The 19,934-nt window shown below is 36.7% G+C and overlaps 1 protein-coding gene across 2 annotated transcripts in view; it reads right to left on the bottom strand.

The window, feature by feature from the left end:
- Positions 1–19,934, bottom strand: part of KCNQ5 (potassium voltage-gated channel subfamily Q member 5) — a 269,840-nt gene that overhangs the window by 67,756 nt on the left and 182,150 nt on the right. For both annotated transcript variants that reach the window (XM_072408515.1, XM_072408516.1), the window contains exon 2: positions 19,498–19,588. In XM_072408515.1, coding sequence (XP_072264616.1) covers positions 19,498–19,588 — 91 coding nt within the window. The remainder of the gene's footprint in view (positions 1–19,497; positions 19,589–19,934) is intronic.

The following is a 19,934-nucleotide window of genomic DNA, read 5'->3' as shown; positions in this document are numbered from 1 at the left end:
AGCGTCTTCAGAAATGCTTAGAGTATGATTTTCTTGTGTGCTCTTTGTCTGGATTGTTGCTCTACAGCATCAAGCAGTAGTCAGCCATCATACTTTCATTCCAGAAACCTTGGTAGTGGTGCTCCATTAACTGAATATCCTGGTGAAAACGTTCTCCTTGTTCGTCACTCACCATACCAAGACTTTCCAGGAAGAATTCTAGATGTGAGTGCAAGAAATGTATTTTTAATGATATGTGACAACCCAGTTTCTGGTATGAATCAAACAGATTCTGAACTCCTTCCTTGTATGCAGGACACTTATGGTTGCCCAGGAAATTTTCACTCAGCCACTTGAATGCATCCCAAGCTTCTAGCTTAGCTGCTGAGAGAGATTGTTTGAAAACATCATCCTGCAAAACAGACTTGATCTGTGGCCCTGTAAATATGCCTTTCTTCATTTTTGCAGTGCTAATGTTTGGAAACTTCTCAACAAGGTTCTGAAAACCCATGGAGTTTGAATTACACATGGCCTTTGCAAGGTTCTTCATCAAGCCTAACGTGATATGGAGAGGTGGCAGAAATATTTTATGCAGATCAACCAGAGGCAGAAACTTGACACTGCTTGTTCCAGGCTTATAGGTATCTCTTGGTGGCCAGTCACGCTTGACATAATGGTCTCCCGTAGATCGGCTGTCCCACAGGCATAGGTAACAGCAATATTTTGTGAATCCTCCTTGCATTCCCATCAGCAAGCCACAGATCCCCACAGATGTTCCACTGGTGTGTTTCATACTGGATTGCTTCAAGTAGTAACTTCATGGACTCCTTTAGGTTAACGGAATGGGCAGTCAGTAAACTTGGTTTGGAATTATTATTATGCAGTAAGACTGCTTTCAAGCTTCTTTTAGAGGAATCAATGAAGATATGCCATTCGGATGGAACATGCTTTTGTGACAAACTGTTAAAGAGTGCATTTATGGGTAAATATATGTTTTTATTAAGTTTTACAATCAAAATATACAAAACAAAGTATAAATAACAGAAACAAGTGCAAGAGGTTCAAATATGAAAAACAAACAATATACAGAGGCTCAAGGCAAATGGAATCCAGGAATCCAGTTTTTTATTTGTGCGTGAGCTCATAGGCTGTCAGCCAGTGCGACTCTGCAATCTCCTGGCCAAGGTCTCAACGCCAATTAGAGACAAATTTAGATGGAATTAAGTCATAAGACCTAATGAGAATCTGATAAATTGGAGAAACCAGATGTCGAGGAGGTGCGTCTAACGTGCAAAGTTTTTCAAATTCAATCAGAGATCGATGTACGTTGATCGAGAGATGCAAAGACTTGCAAAAAAGCGACAACTGCATAAAAGACAACCAAGATACCGACCATGGAGGGTTAGATACAGCTGGAAGGAATTTACCGGAGTATGGGTCCAGGAAATGTCTGGTTTGTGGCCAGTCTTCCCTGCTATGGCCTGGTATATTACCTTGGTGAAAACCAAGGGGGAAGGAAGGGTTATCAAAAAGGGGGGCCAGTGGGGAAGGTATAGAAGAAAGAGCCAGACGATCTCTAATGGAATGCCAGGTCTTTAGTGTGGCCAAGATAAGGGGAGAAAGGTTAGGGTGAGGGGCTTCAGCAAGGTCCCGAGTCCATGCCACCGATCTTAGGTCCAGGGGAGAAAGATCCTGTTCCAATCGAGTAGATAATGTGCATTCCGGTTTGGATTGCCATTCCACCAGCCTAGTAAGTAAGGCAGCCACATGATATAGTTCGAAATCAGGCAGGCCCATACCCCCAACCTGTTTGCGTCTACATAAGGATATGTGTTAAATTCTTGGACGGTGGCCTACCCGGACAAATGTAATGGCCCGAGAACGCAATATCTGGAAAAACATTTTAGGAGGGGAAATGGGAATGGTCTGGAAAACATATAACAGCTTGGGGAGTGAATCCATACCAAACCAGGAGAGTGGAAGTTTTTGCCAAGAATCCAGATCCTGAGATATCGATCTGAATAGGGGGGCATATTTGAGTTGGAAAAGGCGAGTAAGGTCAGGGTGTAAAGAAACACCAAGGTACTCAATATGGTCAGAACACCACTTAAATCGAATGTTTCCGGATAGTTGGGAAACAAGCCTAGGGGGAGAGAGATATTCATGGCCTTTGTTTTAGAAAGATTAACTTTGAAGTTCATGTGACAACCAAATCTGTCCAATTCTTTGAGAATGGAAGGAAGGGAAATGTGGGGTTGGGTAATGTATAAGAGAACATCTTCAGCATAGAGAGCTAGCTTGTGGTGGTGAGATGGAGTAGGATCACCCTGGATGGAGGGGTTAGATCTAATAGCAATTTTTCAGATTGAGTCCCATTGACTAATATTTTAGCTGTTGGTGTGGAATACCATAGCCATGATGCAAGCCTTTTGCAAGGAGAACAGGTCCTAGGCCAGTGTGTTGTAAGGTTAGTTCCATGAATTGCTAATTAACCCTATCAAAAGCCTTTTCGGTATCGATTGAGAGGAGGCAAGCTGGAATTTTGTGCTTCTGAGTGAAAGAGATAAGATGCAAGGTCCGGGTAATGTTATCTCGCCCCTCTTGGCCCAGAAAAAAGACCACTTGGTCTCTGTATATCAATGAGGGGAGCAATGGAGCCAGATAGGAAGCTATAATTTTTGCATATAATTTGAGGTTGACATTGAGAAGTGAGGTAGGGCGATAATTATCAATGTTTGCAAACAGTAAAACTGCAATGTTTGCAAGTAGCATATCGGGGGAGAATGAATGGTCCCTATCCACTGCAATAAATGCCTTAGTCATAATGAGCAGTAATTGAGAAGCTAGAGCCTTATAAAATCTGAGAGTGTAACTGTCAGGGCAAGGGCATATACCAGATTGAAGTGATTTATTAGCCACCAGGAGTTCCTCAGAACTCAGGGAGGCATCCAATTAGGCGGAAGAGGAAATGCAAAGGGTAGGGAGTGCAGTCTCAAGAATATATGATTGAATGCGCGGAATTGAAGAGGAGGAAGACAAAGAAGATTGTGTAGCGGGCAAATTGTTAGCAATATCTAAATTGTTTAGCGATATTTTTGTTGCATGCACCCGGAACACAATTCAAGGCTTTCCATTGGGTGATGGGGTGAGTGGTGTCTTGAGTATGCACCAGGCCATAAGAAGTAATGGTCTCATTAATCTCGGCTAAACAGACTGAGTCACTCAGCAAGCAGTCATTTAGTCTTCAATAAGGAGTGCATTTATATCATGACAGTAGCACAGTGAGCCATCACTAGTGAAGAACGTTGTCAAGTTATGATTTTGTTTTCTGTAGTGAGTTACAGTTACACCCTTTGCAAGTTCTGATTTGTCTTTGGAAAGATATAGATCAAGAACGAGATCATTCAGCTCTGCTTGTGTAAAGGTCTCTAGTTCTGAATCTTCATCGGCTAAGTAGTCAGGATCAGATGATTCGGGGTTGTGACTGCAACTCCAGTGCATTCCTCATCACCTTCTACAGACTCCATCATGTGGCGGTACAGGCACTGGCAATGAATCATCATAGGGAACAGGCCTAATTGCAGAATCGAGGCTGGGATATACCATTTTGTGCTTAGTTTTACCTGAGAATTCACTTTTGTTGACGCGGCAAAAATAGCAGTTGATTAGATGGTCTCGCAGTTCTCTCCACACCATCGGGATTGCAAATGGCATTGCTGTTTTAGGCCAATTTAGCCAGTCACGCAGTCCCTTAGAACAACTGGTACAGATGACATATGGAGCCCACGATTTATCCTGGTCACCAAGTGGACAGCCGAAATATAATTTGTATATCTTTTTTAGGTTCTGTGGTAATTTGGCGACGTTGTGCTTTCGTCGCGAATTAACCACACGTGTAACAGAAACTGTGTGGATCATTAAGGCAAGTTCTAGGTATGATGACAAACGAAATCAAAGTTCTAGGTATGATGACAAATGAAATCATCGTAGTTAATGTGGTCTCTAACCTTAAAAAAGAAAACTGTTGTTAAATGTTGTAATATGTTAAGGCTATTTTTAACGAGTTTCACAAAATATATAATTAGCTGCATCACAAAAACTAGATGTGCTAGAGAAAAAACGAACACAGATTTGAAATCCGCATCAAAAATACTACAAAGCCCTCATAAAATTATATCTAATGAAAATGACATGTTGACTTGTGTTAAATATTTAAAATTCCTCTATTTATTCTGTTCCAAATAACTGAAATGTCTCGACCACCGTCACTTGGTGGCGCAAGTTGACCATTTTTTGCACATTTGGGTTCTTTAAGGACAAAGACGCAGAAATAAAGTAACCTTTTATAAGTATAATTTTGCATTAGCTATAGTTGAATTTGACATTAATTTACAGCTTTGATATCTTCCATGACATTATATGACATTTGTTCTGAATATTAAACATTCATAGAGTTTTTGTGTACAAATGTTTAAGACTTGAAGTGCAGGAAAAACTTTTATGTTAGTTTTTATTAGAGTGGGGAAGGGTTAGATACTCTATGTTTTATTGTTATTTATATTCCTGGTGGGGACACTGAGCCCTCAGTTTGTCCTTCTAAACATTGTTACTAAATGTAAACCCTAAATGTAAATATTCTGACAACAACTAAGATGGGAATTCTGCTCACCTATCTCTTACTCTGTGTCTCCAGAACAGGAAGTGAAGGTAAAAACCCTTTATAACAATTTTAACACATCTCTGCTTTATCTAAAACTATAAAGGAAGCTTTTGACTTGGCATGTGTGTAGGGAGATTTATTATTCTTGCCACAGGGCTTTGAAATTGGGTGGCACTTTCTTGTTTCCCTAGGGCACTTTTATAGAAGTGCCACCTACTGCAGCTTGTATAGCCACATAGTTTTATTGGTCTCAAATAATATGAATACATGTCTCCCATATATGATTACAATGGTAATATATTTCTCCCTGAATGCATTATTAAGAAAGAAGTTATGGTATACAAAAATTCATTTCCAAAATATAACTAGAAAGGGTGTAGCCTTTCAAGCTACTGTGCTTTGCCTTCAAATCCCTCCTCAACTCTTCTCCCTACCTTTCCCACCTGATAAATAAATACTCCCCTAGCCACTCTCTTGGTGCCTCCAATTACCTACCAATAACCTCATCACATGTACGATTGCAAGACTTTTCTAGGACTGTCCCCATTCTCTAGAATGGTCTTTGTCATCCTTTTTGGCTTGCTCCTACTTTCTACACATTTAAACAGCACTTTAAAGTCATCTTTTCAAACTTGCCTACCCAACCTCTTCTGTCTCTTAAAACCTCACTACTTACCCACCATTATTTGCAACCCTTATTTATTGTACAGTGCTGCGTATTATGTTGGTACTAAATAAATACATTTTAGTCATAATAATAGTTGCCAAAGCTTTGGTGGTCAGGTCCCATATGGTATGCAGGGGATTCTCACCAGGCACCAAGATAGTAAGAAAAGTCTTTACATAAAATAAAGTGTAAAGTAAAAAATATGGTTCAAATTTTACCTCCAATAGGTATTGGGTAGAGCCCCCACCCCTTCATTAGTTTTAGCAAATCAGATTGATACAAAAACCAGAGGAAAACTGGGGTTTTATGGGGCAAATAAAATAAAACCCCATCTTTGTATCAATCCTATTTGCACAAAATAAAGTGGCAGAATTATTAGGAAATTGCAAAACAGTGCTCTGATGAAGGAAAATATTGGACAAACCATGTTTCTTTACCATGACAGCAGTTTTACTCCAAATTGGAAATAGCAAGAATACATGTGGCTTTTTGATATGACAAAGACCTACATAACTAAATTATAGTAATATATGTATTAAATAATTCATCTTTATAACTTTTGTTTTTGCTAAAACTCCAACTATCTTATGTGCGGCTGAATAAAAAATATCTTGTACATGACATTTCTGTATTACTTTAGAACAGCTAACTAACAGCTAACTTCACTTTGTCAAAACTGCTGTTAAAATATTGTTTACTGTTAAAATATTGTGTTGAAACAGAAAAAAAGCAACTATACAATGATACACATAACACTTGTTTATACTTAACTAGCTACTAATAAATGTTTTTGATTTTTTTTATGATAGGATTAGTTTAATATATTTAAAATATAATATATATTTATGAACATGTATTGAGAAATATTACCGGTTCTTTTCACCAATAGGTCGAACTTCTAATTTTTTAAAAAAGTGCAAACGGTTCCTTGATAATTATTTTGCTAATACAGTTGACAGATGGTCTTTCCGCCTATTTTAATTAAACTGGCATCTAACAGGTAGCTGAACCAACTACAAATTAGTAAAGACACAATTATTATTGACATCTTCAACAACTTCTGGTAATCAAGGATTTGCACCATCTACAAGAGAGCGCCTATACATACATTACATGTTTTCCCTAGCCTACAAATACTGTATTTCAACGCCAATGTGTGATTTTTTTTTTAATGTATTTTTTTACCTGGACACATATCAACAGCTCTATTAAAATAGACAGGAACATTTGTGCATGTTTTTAAGAATGTATGGGTGTTATGACCATTTATGGGCTATTATGGGTTTTTCTACCTTTCTCTCCTCTTTCTCACCTTTTCTTTTGCATAAAAAAGTAAAATTGTCTATTTTATAAAGACCTGGACAAATACAGTACATACAAATATTGCATGTGCTGTATGTTTTATGAAATATATTTTAAAAGGTGACTATGATTTAATGTGTGTTGATAGCTTCTTCTAAGTCTTCTCAGGAGGCAAGAGATCTCTGCTAGAACTTCCCAAATTTGATATAAACCTCAGCTATTGCAATGACGAGCAACAGTGTCTTAGTCCTCCTGTTCCATTCTCTGCAAAGTACAAGATCTAAAGTGAATCCAGTGGTATGGGACCGCGTTCTAACACTTGCTGTAGGTAAAGTAGACTTCCAAATAACAGACAAGGCTGATACATTAAGGTTTTTGAAGAATCTACTTTTAAATTGCATTGAAGCTGCTGCAAAGGACAACTTGGACATATAACTAAAAACCTAGTCACAAAACTTTTTGGAAATGGAAAGTCAGATGGCAAAATGCAACAAATAACACAGCATGCAAATCAGTTCAGAAGAATACATAAACACAAACACATATTCCTACCGAGAATATTGAGGATTGCCATTTATTTTCACCCTTGACACATATCAGATTTAATCATCATTTTCCAGCTGCCAGGCTTGGTGTGTGCACTATTCATGCTGGAATGTCTGACTACAGAAAACTCATATTTATGCAACATTTCTCAGAGTGGTGCTCAGAGGTAGAATGCTTATCTGTGAGAACTGTCTGGGAAACTGTTCAGAGGTTGTCAGAAATCCCAACAACCCAATACACATGCCAATTATGTAATTTCCATTTTATTATGGTGATCTGTCATCTCAGGCACAGGTTCTGTGAACTGTATAATGCTGAAACTAAGGAAGTTTGTGAAATTATTTGTACAGTTAAATATGGGTTGCAACATGACAAACAACAGGTAACATGCAACAGAAACTAAAAAAAATAATCACAGCTAATTGCAGTGTTATTTATAGTGGTTTAATATATGCATCCAAGCATTGTCATGGGAAATCTTCATTTTAAAGAGCTAATGTAATACTAAAAGCATACAAAAGAAGTAAGATAAAATATGTATTACACAGAATATTGTAGCAATAAAAAACAAGAATTTGGCACAATTTACTGACTGTTGCTTGTAACACATTTGGCCTGATTTATTAAAGCTCTCCAAGGGTGGAGAGAATACATTTTCATCAGTGAAGCTGCGTCATCCGGCAAACCTGGAAAGGAGCTGGTAAAGGCAAACCTGAAAAAGGATCTGGTAAAGGATTCAAAACATTTGCTAACAAATAACTATAGTGTTTTGTGAATATTTGTTATAACATCCTAAAAGATTACATAAAGAAACCATCAAATTATATATCTATGCCAAGCACTATACTTTTACCTCATATGTTTTCAAGCTTTGAAGCTGAACTAAAAAACATTGATACCAGGCAGGTCCTTTATTGCAAAAGGGACAGGCAATATCCCTAACTTACCTGCTTGATTGCAGTTTTTTAAATACATTAGTTTCTCCCTGTTACAATTCACACACGCTTGAGTTCATTCAGTCCCGGCAGCCCCAGGGGATGGCAGGTTACTGACACATCCCAGCATTGCTGGCCCTCTTGATACTTACTTCCTAGATATTAATTTCTGAGGAAACGTCTTATAAGAATAAACCAAGGAACAATTTAGGTTGAGTCTCTGGGCAGCGTCTGAATTTATGAAAGTATGGTGAAACATCCTAAATGTTTCAGGGTATGGGAATTATGTATGATAATACATTACAGTATGCTCAGAGTGCAAGATAGTTTGGAAATCACATAAGGTCAGTAAAGTTTTATTAAACTCCATAGATAACTGGACTGATAATCCCATCCTCTTCCCCACTAGATAGCTGTCCACAGATCCTCCGAAATTATAGACATGGCCACCTGCATTTTCCAAATTAAGAGCTGAAACCCACAGAAAAGATAGACAACTCTGCCCTTCTAGAATTACTATCACTGACCCATCTTCTCATGACTTATTGGCACCCTCAACCTAGCTTGATGACCACCTGCACCCCATTACCAGACCAGAGTAAAATGCACTTTTAGAATAATACTTACTAGAAATTATACAGTATATTTAATTGTAGAAAATGTAGTTAGTATACCGACAAGCACTAAATGGCTAATAGACCAATTTTTTTTTTCATTACATATTTTTTATTAAGTTTACATTTCACAGTTTAACAAATGGTCAAATTTTTTGTAGTGGCATAAAACCCCTACATCTTCTAAAGCAACACTTTTGATGTTTGTAAAAAATGTTTTCAGATATAATTACCCCTTTTAGAAATTGATGCCTTTGTTAATATTTTTAGATATTACGCTTATGTTTGTTAAAACGTTACACTGAAAGTATATAAGACCAGAACAAGTCACTCAATGCAAATAAAATTACAGATCAAAATATGTTTCTTTTTGTGTTATTTTCCCCTTTGATTACTGCCAAGAAATACAGCCAGAAGAGAAGTGCTGTGGAACTCCCTGGATACTATCCGTCAAATGAACAGAAAGAACAACAATAACAGAGTTCTGGGAGAGGATTTTGTATATTAAGGAAAGCAAATCTTCTGTCACCCCATAAATAAGTCTAATTCAACCATCAGAAACCTGGGAGAGTCATTAGATGAATCATAATGTAAAACTGTATCAAAACTAAAATGGAAAATTACCAAATTTTGCATATATGGATATGATAAAAAAAGATGACCCATGTAAAATTTTTCTTTTCATCCAGCATAACATAGTCATTTTATGTTGCCAATTAATAGTAGCTACGGATGAGCAAATAGATTTGCAAGATTCCGAGTACAAGAAAGAATAATAAAGTGAATGTGCACTTCAACCACGCAAAATTCTTCAAATTTTTAAACAGTTTGTCTTTGAGTGAAAATTTGGGAGAAGAGTATAAACGGTTAGTGACTACTTCCAATTATGGTCTAAAGGTGCGTACACACTTCCAATTTTTATCGTTCCAATCGAACGACGAACGATCGATTGGGCAAAAAATCGTTCGTAAACAAGTAACCAACGACGCCGACGAACGAGGAAAATTGGTGGAAACGAACGACCGGACCGGCGGATCGGATTGGGCGACAATCGTTGAACATCGTTCGTGTGTACGGTCGTTCGTTGATCGTCCATGGTCAGAGCATGCGTAATGAACGAACGTCCGTTCACTTTCCTGTCGTGCACATAGTTCCTCTATCGCTTAAACGATCATATCTATTGTGTGTACAATATCTACGAACGATCGTGTCGTTACCTCTCTGTGCAGGATCGGTGCTATACGATCGTTCGTGTATATCGTGCAGGAACGTTCGTCGTTCGTTTTCCGACGATAATAATTGGAAGTGTGTACGTAGCTTTAGTAGCGCAAAACCTTATCACTTATCAGTGTGGGATATAGACTGCTTTTGAACTTCTATAAGTGCTGGCAGTGAAGTGCTCTGCTTTAAAAAGTACAGACAAAGCCACTGGGGCATTCTGCATCCCAGAATTTGACTACAGTAGTCACCAGAGTGCCTGTGCATTTGCTTAATTGCTAATTTGAGAATCACACTAGTCACCAGAGTGACTGTGCATTTGCCAAATCAATTACTGTACAATATTCTACCTGCCAGCCAAGCTTTTTTTCATATTAAGTGTGTTTATTTTCCTCCATGGGAGAGAGTCTCATATGTTTTCCTACTCCTGGTAGCCCTAGATATATTGTGAAGATTGTGACAGAGAACAGATAGAATGGAGTGTGTGGTGAAGCATATAAGTATAAGGTTGGTCTATAACATTCCCTGAATGGGCTACATCTTTTTAGGCAAGCCATCTTCAGCCATTTTTCCCTGCATCACTATCAGAAAAATTAGGTATACTACAACTACACAAAGCACTAATTTGGATACAGGATTTGGATATAGTGGATGGAAAGTATGAATTAAAATAAAGTCCTGCTTTTACACTGTGTTGCACAGATCAGTATACAAGCTCAGCAAGACTCCATGCCAAGATGAAGTAGTTTCTGTGCACAACAGTGGGAGCTACACCAATCAATCCAGCCAATGACGATAGCAGAAGATCTCACACCCAGAAGACCGGATGAGGCTGACAGTTGTCACAATAAAGCAACATGGGACATGACAGTAAATAACAGAGCTGAAAGGGGTTCTTTGACAGGTAAGTGTGCCATAAGGTCCACAGACAACAAACTACAACAATCGTAATTGGAAGTGAAGGGAAGAGAGAGCAGCCGCTCTGTTGTTCTTCCCTCCTCCCCTCTCCATAGAGCAGAACGGCGCTGTATGTACAGCGAACATTCATGCATCATTCAGTCTTTTGTTGTTGGAAAGGATCGTGAAAGATCTTTTCCAAACTACAATATTTAACATGTGTACGCAGCCTAAGACTTGCTCTCCAGCCTGTACCAGCAGCAAGAAATCACCAGCCAGGGTTATGATTAGCCATCCTTTCACACCCTTTACTTGAGAAAATGTGCTAATATGCAAAACCCTGAGTACTGGCCCTTTAACAAAGAGGTATATGAATATGGAAGAAGCAGTTTGAACTAGTGTGCATACAGAACTGCTGGTGACCATATTGGTATGATTCAAACAGTTTGGGATTTGGTGAATATTAGGTTTATAAATGTATAGTTGTAATGTTAGCTTAAAAATCATAGTATCCAACCATTGCATTCAAAGAAAAAGCACACATTTTTTTTACTTTTTTATTACTTGTTTGTCCAAACCACCACAACATTCCCCAGTATACACAGGGAGACTGCACCAGTCCTAGTCCTTTCCTCTATGTGGTACAGGGAGTGGTTGGATACTATAATTTTAAAGCTAAATCACTAGAATCATTGAATGGTAAAATTGTTTCACCGGATTTGATAAGTGTTTGGGAGCCCTGGGGCCTCTCCTCGTTTCTGCTTTGGAGCCAAAACTTGGGGGAACAGCTTTAGCCTGCCCCAGCATGGAGGAGATAGAGAATTAAAAGGCAAATTTAAATGAAGATGTTTTTAGAAACAATATGAAGAGGGCGGTTCTCTGGACCTCCTGATGTAGCGGACTGTATGGCCGCGAAATGCGTAGAGATCTAAATCATCCAGAGATTTGATCTAACAATCTGTAACTAACCAGTACATATGATAAGCAGTGATCTGATTTCTGTGTTTTCAATTTTATGTATTTTAAGGATAAATAATAACTGATACTCTTACTATACATATTAAAGAAGCTATGTGAATTGTTGAGTCTACTGTCACAAAAGTCCCCATAGGATTTGATTTGATTTTTTCCTTTCCTTAATAATTTATCATTCTGGTTATACTGATCTTCAAAATAGTTCATTATTATTTTATTACTGTTTGTTATTTGGCCCTTTAGAAAAACAAAATAGTAAAAAACGTTAAATTATTGCATCTAAATCCATTGGGAGAAAAACAGAGCTCAATACCGATTTACTAAAATATTGTTATTATTAAATTGTGAAATTCCTACCTATGTTTCATTGTTTCCTGGGTTAACTCCATGTTCGTTAAAGGAAATGTATTCTAATGTAACCCACAGAAATCAAGGTTATTACACTAAAGTTTATAAATATATGTAGAAATACAAATCACATTAAGTTGGAACTGTTTCATACAAGCCTAGGTTACACATTCTGTATGAATATTCTTTATAAATATTAATATTTATATCATATATTTTGTTTAGTAATAGGCAGAGAATCGTGCAGTGTGAACATGTCTTGCATATATGTATTGTTTCGGAAATTTTCATACTTAGTTTTGTTTCTTATTTATTATTAGTAATACATTAACTCTTTATTTTTTAGTTATTAGAGTGGAGCTACATTAAAACAGACTGCTGTTTAAAAAAAAAGGACATATATACAGGATATTTCTCTTGGATTAGTAAATGGGGACAAACTATGGAAATGTGGACTTCAATTCATTTGTAAGTAAAAATCAAGTTTTTACATTTGCCTACATATGATTTTGAATTCTTTCATCACATCACTAAGTGGATTTTTATCACAATCACTAAGTAAAATTTCCTTGCAAAATAATTCATTGTGCTAAATAGCCTAAATTTCTTTAGTAACTGAGCCCTATTGTTATACAAAGTATTGAAGTTTAGTAGCAGCAGATGAAATGTATTGAAAGGGTATCCTTTCAGAGTGAATCTTCAGGAATGCTTGCATCACATCCCTTGATTTCACTAAACACAAAATTAACTGGGTAATGATTAATGATGAACTGACCTGTATCTTTTTAAAAAATCTTAATAGGTTTTAAAGACTTTGGGACCCGTGGATAGAATTTAGTAATGTGTAAAGTTAAGAGCGGACCCCACACACACACACACACACACACACTCACACACTCCTTACCATGATAGTTTTACTTTCGACCCCCCCCATGTGGTTCTCTCTTTCTTTATTTTTGGTTCCATACCAAGACACCTCCCTTCCTTGAATATTGCAATAATTGATGATAACAGTTAAAGGGTGCCATAAGGTACTACAGCTGACAGCTATAATTTTCCTTCAATTTATTAAGCCTATGATGCAGAAATTTTATAAAACAAGATGGGTACCCTTTTGTTTAACGATCCCCCCCCCCTTCCCGATCCTGTTTAAGTTCCATGTATTGTTGAATATATTTGAAAAATTCAATAAAACTTTAAAAATACAATGAATCTTCACCATGTTAACCGAAATATAAAAAATATATACTCAGTTGTGAATCCAGTATTTTTTTGAGGCTTGCCTCTATTTTGAAGCAGGGCTTTTACAGTGAAACATGATCTATATGTTAAGAAGACATACATATTCATTGGCTGAGCTAGTGGGACCACAATGATCTTTAGTATCCAATCTTATAGTTTTATAAGAAGAATATGCTCTGTTAAAAATAGGACAAGGACCTTGATACAAAAACAACTTTGAAGAAGCCTCAGGGATCTAAAAATCTCTGGCTCTGCAGCCACATCTAGAAAACAGGTATCCTATTATAAGTCTGTTGCATGTTTAATTAGTACACAAAAACAGCATATACAGTAGAGGCATGCAACTGTATGAGATTAAAACCACAGAGCTGCCATAGTGAATCTTTGATCCCAAATCACAAGGACTTTCATCTGCTAGACTGTAGAAACTACTAGGATCTAAAATCCAGCCAACCCCCCTAAAAAGAAGTAACCAAAAAGGTAAATTCCATGAAGTGGAAGAAAATTGGTCTTTAGGCCACAGTGATACACAAAAAAAAGTACATTCTGTTACAGTTGGGTGTTAAGCCACCTTGGGGAGTTGTCATCCTAGTGGTCCTAGTGGTGGTTATTCTTCAGCCGACAGCTGTGACTCTCAATAAACAAAAGAAAAATGTGTGTTCATATTTTTACTTTCTTTTTTCCCTGTACCGATAGTATACTCAAAAGATAAAGAAAAAGGTGTGACTGGGTGTTCATTAGCACTGCACTGTAAATATTTTATGGTTTTGGAGTTAGCACTCCACTGTAAATATTTTATGTTTTTGTAGTTCTCATACTTTGAACTGTTGCTACAGGTGAGTAGATCAAAGGCAACTAAAGTCACTGAAAGTTAACAGGGCTAGCGATTTCATCTTTAATATATTAGAGCTTTATTTATTGCACCTCTGAGTGCCCTACATTAAACTTTGTTATTTCCTATTTTTTTAATTGCTAAGCAACATCTGAATTATTGTCATGTGGATTTGTGGGATGTGTTCAAAGCTCCCAAAATCCAACTGGTTTGCCGCCTATGAGATTCATGTTCCTTTCTTCACACTAAATTATTATAATGCTAATCTTAAACATAGTTCAGCCTTCAATGAAACTATTTGTACACTTGCTGAAAAAAGAATGCTCTAATGCTTCACATGAGCAGATGTTTATTTTAAGAGGTGTGAATAAACAAAATTTAAAATGTATCTATTCTCTCGAAGGTTGGGAAGCACAATATCACAAAAAATGTATTTCTTTCCATCATAAGTAGTTCACAAAGGGGGTCACACAAACAGGCAAGCTAAGTTATAGAAAAAAGAATCCCCTCTTAAAATATTTACATTTTGTTACATTGCAGCCTGTGATAAACACACACAAAAATAAATTCCAGCTGTATGTGATGTGAAATCACAGACTAAAAATTGCAAAAATAATAACTCCATTGTACACCAAGCTACATAACTGGCTTCTACCTGTGAATAATTGTGATCAGTTTGATTGGTTCAGCATAAAAACAGCCAGTCCTGGAGCATTCCATTGCTTGATAGTGCAAGTGAAAGTAAATAATCAACTATGAGTGACAAGGCACTATCAAAAGATATCAGGAATTAAGTTTTGGACAGGTACACATGAGGATATGGGTACCAAAATATTTCAAACTCTTTATTAATCATGACTATAATTTTGATTTATACTGAAAATGGAAATGCATAAAAAAAGGAACTCTTGGGACATGTTACCAGAGAATATAAACTTTCAAAGTGGACAATGTAAATGGTGAAAATAAGCATCATTTTTACCTAAAGTTTTGTAAGGAAAGCAATTACTCAAATATTGACCGACCATTCCAAATGGACAGTAGATTAAAATGTAGTGATATATAATTCACACATGCATATACACTGTATCTCAAATATAAATGTGTATTTAGTTTGCAAGACAGACATGAGTAGCAGTCTTACACTTGGCTTTCAGAGACATTAATAGCCATGCTGATAATACTAGTCTTGTCTGTGCTCATTCCGGATGGCAACTCTAAAGTTGCATATAAATATGTTGCCATCTGACACAGAGGAGTCAATTAATTAGTCATATGCCTCATAGGATTATAAGCATATATGATAACTGAGAGCACAACTAAGCCGGGAGACTGCAGGGTCAGCAAAGATTTACTACTGTGAATTGAAAGACAGGCCTTCTGTGAACATCCTTACTGAAATATAAATGCAGAAGCAATACCGTATTCAGGTGAAACATCTTCACTATGCCCTTATTTCCAAAGCAGGAACCGCACTGTAGAATCCTACAACTGAATTATTTTTTATTTAATTTATGTTTGGACTTCTGAGGCAGTTGAATTTTGGTTTCAGTTCCAGAAAAAAAAAAACGTCCAAAGAGATAAAATAAACTTGAAGGGAGAAGGCAGATATCAGTTGTTGATTTTTTTTAGGATACATAAAAGGCTTCAAAATTGCAGATAGGCAGTAGAGTAGTATTTCAAGTCTTAGACTACTTGCTAAACAAAAGTGAATTCATGAGCCAGGAAATAATAATACATTTACTCAATACTCAGTACCAATCTGTTAGATTTAAAATAATATTTAAATGTGTTATAGCTGAATTGTAAACCTGGTGATGAGGTTTACACATCCCTACTAGACAGTGCAGTCAGCCCGATGACCTGGCTTTTTTCAGCTGCAGTTCTATGATTTGGAAGTAATAGAGCAGCAATAGGCTCTTTATATCAATCTATTTTTTCTTTTCATATCAGCACATTGCCATGTATTTTATCTGTTTGGCCCCTAGCGCTACCCCTTCCTTCTAAACAATTTACAAAGCTAAAACCAAATCAAATTCAGTGCCTTAATTTTATGTACTTAAAAATACATATAACAAAGATCACAGAGTTTCTATCTTATAGCTGAAGACCCAAATCCTTTGTCTTAAATAATGGATTATATATATCAAGAATGCCTAGCATTATCATTTGTTCTGAATTGATTATGGAAGCTGAATCATACTGGGAAGTCTGTGCGGAGTTCTGAAGACATAAGAAATTCGTATGCCTGGTACAGCATACATAAAAAAAAGCCAGACAAGGTCCCCAAAACCTGTTTTCTCATATTTCCAATATTTGTTCTTAAAAAAGTATACATCTAGAGACACCAAAGCCTAAAATCTAACACTGTATCGGCGGCACTGTATCGGCAAATCACTGTGCATGGTGTTTAAGTAATTGATAGCATATTTCAATGTACATCACAATTTATTTTAAAACTGTGTAGTCAAAATATGATTTGAAATGAGTGTACTGAATCCAAGTAAACTCTAAGGGCCTGTCCTTTTACCAGCACTTGAAAATCAAATATGTTTTACAGATAATTGTAACTGGCAATCCACTATATTATTAACCTACAGTTACCAAGATCCAATCCGATTCGTCTGGCAGGGAGTACATAATGTAAATCAATTCTTTTTCAATTCTTGAGACATTTGGGAATTTTACAATGGATGAAAATTTTACAGAATACAGACACAAATTCACTTTCAGAAACAAAATATGATCTTTTTGATTTTTTTTATTTGTATTACATTCCAGTAACACATGTGATTGAGTGCTAAAAGTTTGTGAGGATGAAAATAGAAAAGCACACAGTAAAATAAACTATTTTACTTGAAAGACTTGATGTTAAATGGCCTGTAGTCATTGTCACCTTATTAGACTACCTGATATAACAAGCATGTAAGCACAGTTCCTAGGATCCCTGAAATCTATTATGCAAATCTTTAACAATTCCTATGACTTAGAATGCTGTTATGAACAGTTTCAATAACCACTAATGACCTTTAGTGCAGTTAAGAGGCGCAGGCCAGAGAGTAAAAAAGAAAATGTAGCTATAAAAGCTTCAAGTACAGTGTAGTATTTGAATACTTAGCCAGCCTATTGATAGAAAGAACTTGGAATGTCCAGATTCTTCTTGCTATAGTAATGTTACCCTGTCATATACTTCCTGTCAGGTGCCCGAACACCATAGACATTTTCTTAGCACTCAGCACCGTACATAACCCTTACCCTTTTACAGATGTCATGAGTGAGAAGCCTCTTACCCAATGGTCACTACAACTCAATATATAAACAAGGTTGAATATTACATGTTCAGATAGCATAACAGTGGTATAAACTGCATTATCCCAGATAAAATGTACTCTAGAAATACCATGGAATATATATTTATCCCTGTATTAAGTGCCCAGGGGATATCAAATGTTCAGTGAAGTATTGATATGACAGGAAGAAAGATCAAAAGCCGTAACATGTCAGAGAGCAGTAAAGGTTAATTGATCCCACAAGACTCTGTTTAGCCTACTGTAAGAAGAGCCATCAGTCTGCAGAAAAATACAGAACACCTGTGCAGTAAAGCTCTGTATAAGCTATGTGCATCCTGGAGACATTGGAAGTCATATCTCTAGGCACCACAGAACTGCACTCCATATATCACTCAGGACTGAAAGTGAGAGTACTCAGCTTGTCTTACAAGGTATGAAGTATCGTTCTACAGCTGAAAGGAAATGACATGTCTACACAATCCCTTTCTTCATGTTTCAAATACCACTCAGCTACTCAATCTACTCGACAATCATGAAAGAACAGCACAAACACTCTGTGTGTTTATTTGCAGCCAATTGCAACATTGTTGTCAATCAAGTATATGATTGATTCATCACTAATATAAAAGACTGGAGTGACTATAAGAACTAACATAGAAACTTTCTGTAAAGTAGTTTTTATACACAGCATTTAACCCAGCTTGCCCCAGCTCACTGGGGTTGATTTATTTAGAGTTTAGGCTGTTTAGGGGAATTTATCTTAGCTTAGTGAATGTGGTGAAAAGTCACTTTACAAATAACATGCAAGTAAGATCAAAAGGAAACACTTTGCGTTTCTGCAGAACACGTAAATTCGAAGCCTACCCTTAAACCAGAACGTGTAACACACTGCAATTCATTACTTTTCTGTCTTGAGTTAACCTTACTAACTGAGTGTTCTGTTAACCTTGAACGCATTCATTTTGCTCACCTTTTGCTCAGACCAAATTGCAAGGAGTATTAGCATGGTTTCTGACAGGTTCAAAGATAGATACAGGCCTTATTTTAATTTTCTGTGGGACATTGGTCAGTATTTGGTGCGATAATACTCACACTGTCCTTATTATGTGATCAGCAATTACATTCAGTGTAAGATTTTAGAATTTTAACCAAACAACAGGGTTGTTTCTTGAAACTTGGTGTCCCAAACAAGACAACCCAAATAGAGACCCCCCCTCCCCTTTCTAGCTCCATCACATTCCAGCTGTTACCATCATCCCTTGCATTTTGTTGTTGACCCTACAGACATCACGTTAGATGTGATGATGTCCCTGCTACCATTGTGTTTAAAGGATATGCTTTGTCTGCTTAAGGCTAAAAATGGCCCCTACTATGGTGAACACTAGTTAGCGACATAATAGTTTAATATGTGTGCTGTTAATGAGGAGTAAGCCGAGCCAAAAGTTTCCAAAAAGATACTGTCCCGCTTCAACAGATCGTGGTATGCAACAATGCTGATAGATGTCAGCTCCAATATCACTAGGGAACTACTCATACTCTTACTCATTGGTAACTTGGCTTGGCTAGAGGCATCTTGGTTCTATTAGATATGTAATATACAGAATGGAAGCACATGTCCTGTGTCCACTGTTACCAAATGCCAAGCACCCACATTAAGTTACAGTTTTTGAAATCTTACCAAGATGGTTGCATGTTTAGAAAAAAAGTTGTACAACTTTTAGGCAAAAGTTATGCCATTTAAAAATGGCAGAACCTTTACTGCATACAATGCTCTTGTGACTTAGATGGTAACTAAATTCTACATAAAGACAATCCATTGGATGCAGCATGCCTACAACTAGGCTATCAGGCAATAAACGGCAGCAACAAAGTAAAAATATGTTTATACTTGTACTAAAGAGAACATACACATTCCTACTATTTAAAAGGGACATCCTGAATTCAGGTGCACATTCATTCTTTCAAGGTGGTTACTTTAGTATTATGACTTACCAGGACAAAGAGGCAATATGAAGCTTGTTCTTGATGTTCAGGGATGGTGGAAAACACTGATAAAATTAAGCAGCTGAAGACAAGAAGAAAACTGAAAAAGACAAAAAAGAAACAAACAATCATTAAGATTTCTATACTTATTATCTATAACTTACACATTTTTATTAGGTCAAGTGAAAGACTGCAACTGTATAATAAACACAGTCAAACTGTATGACTGAATAAGGAGACTAAGGACAAGCCCTAAACATTTACAGATTGATCAGTTCTGTACCAATTTAAATACAAAATGTTAAGATAAAATTGATCTTTATATATTGACAGTAGATGATTACATTCACCACAAGATTTCTACTTAATAAAGCAAAGAACACTGCGATTTACAAAAATCATTCAGCGGATTGAACAAAACGGACATAAAATAAAACTTGTTTGTC

The sequence above is a fragment of the Pyxicephalus adspersus genome, chromosome 4 (assembly GCF_032062135.1).
Source record: "Pyxicephalus adspersus chromosome 4, UCB_Pads_2.0, whole genome shotgun sequence".
Taxonomy (NCBI): domain Eukaryota; kingdom Metazoa; phylum Chordata; class Amphibia; order Anura; family Pyxicephalidae; genus Pyxicephalus; species Pyxicephalus adspersus.
The sequence above is the reverse complement of the archived record's forward strand: the minus strand, read 5'-3'. Positions and strand labels throughout refer to the sequence as shown.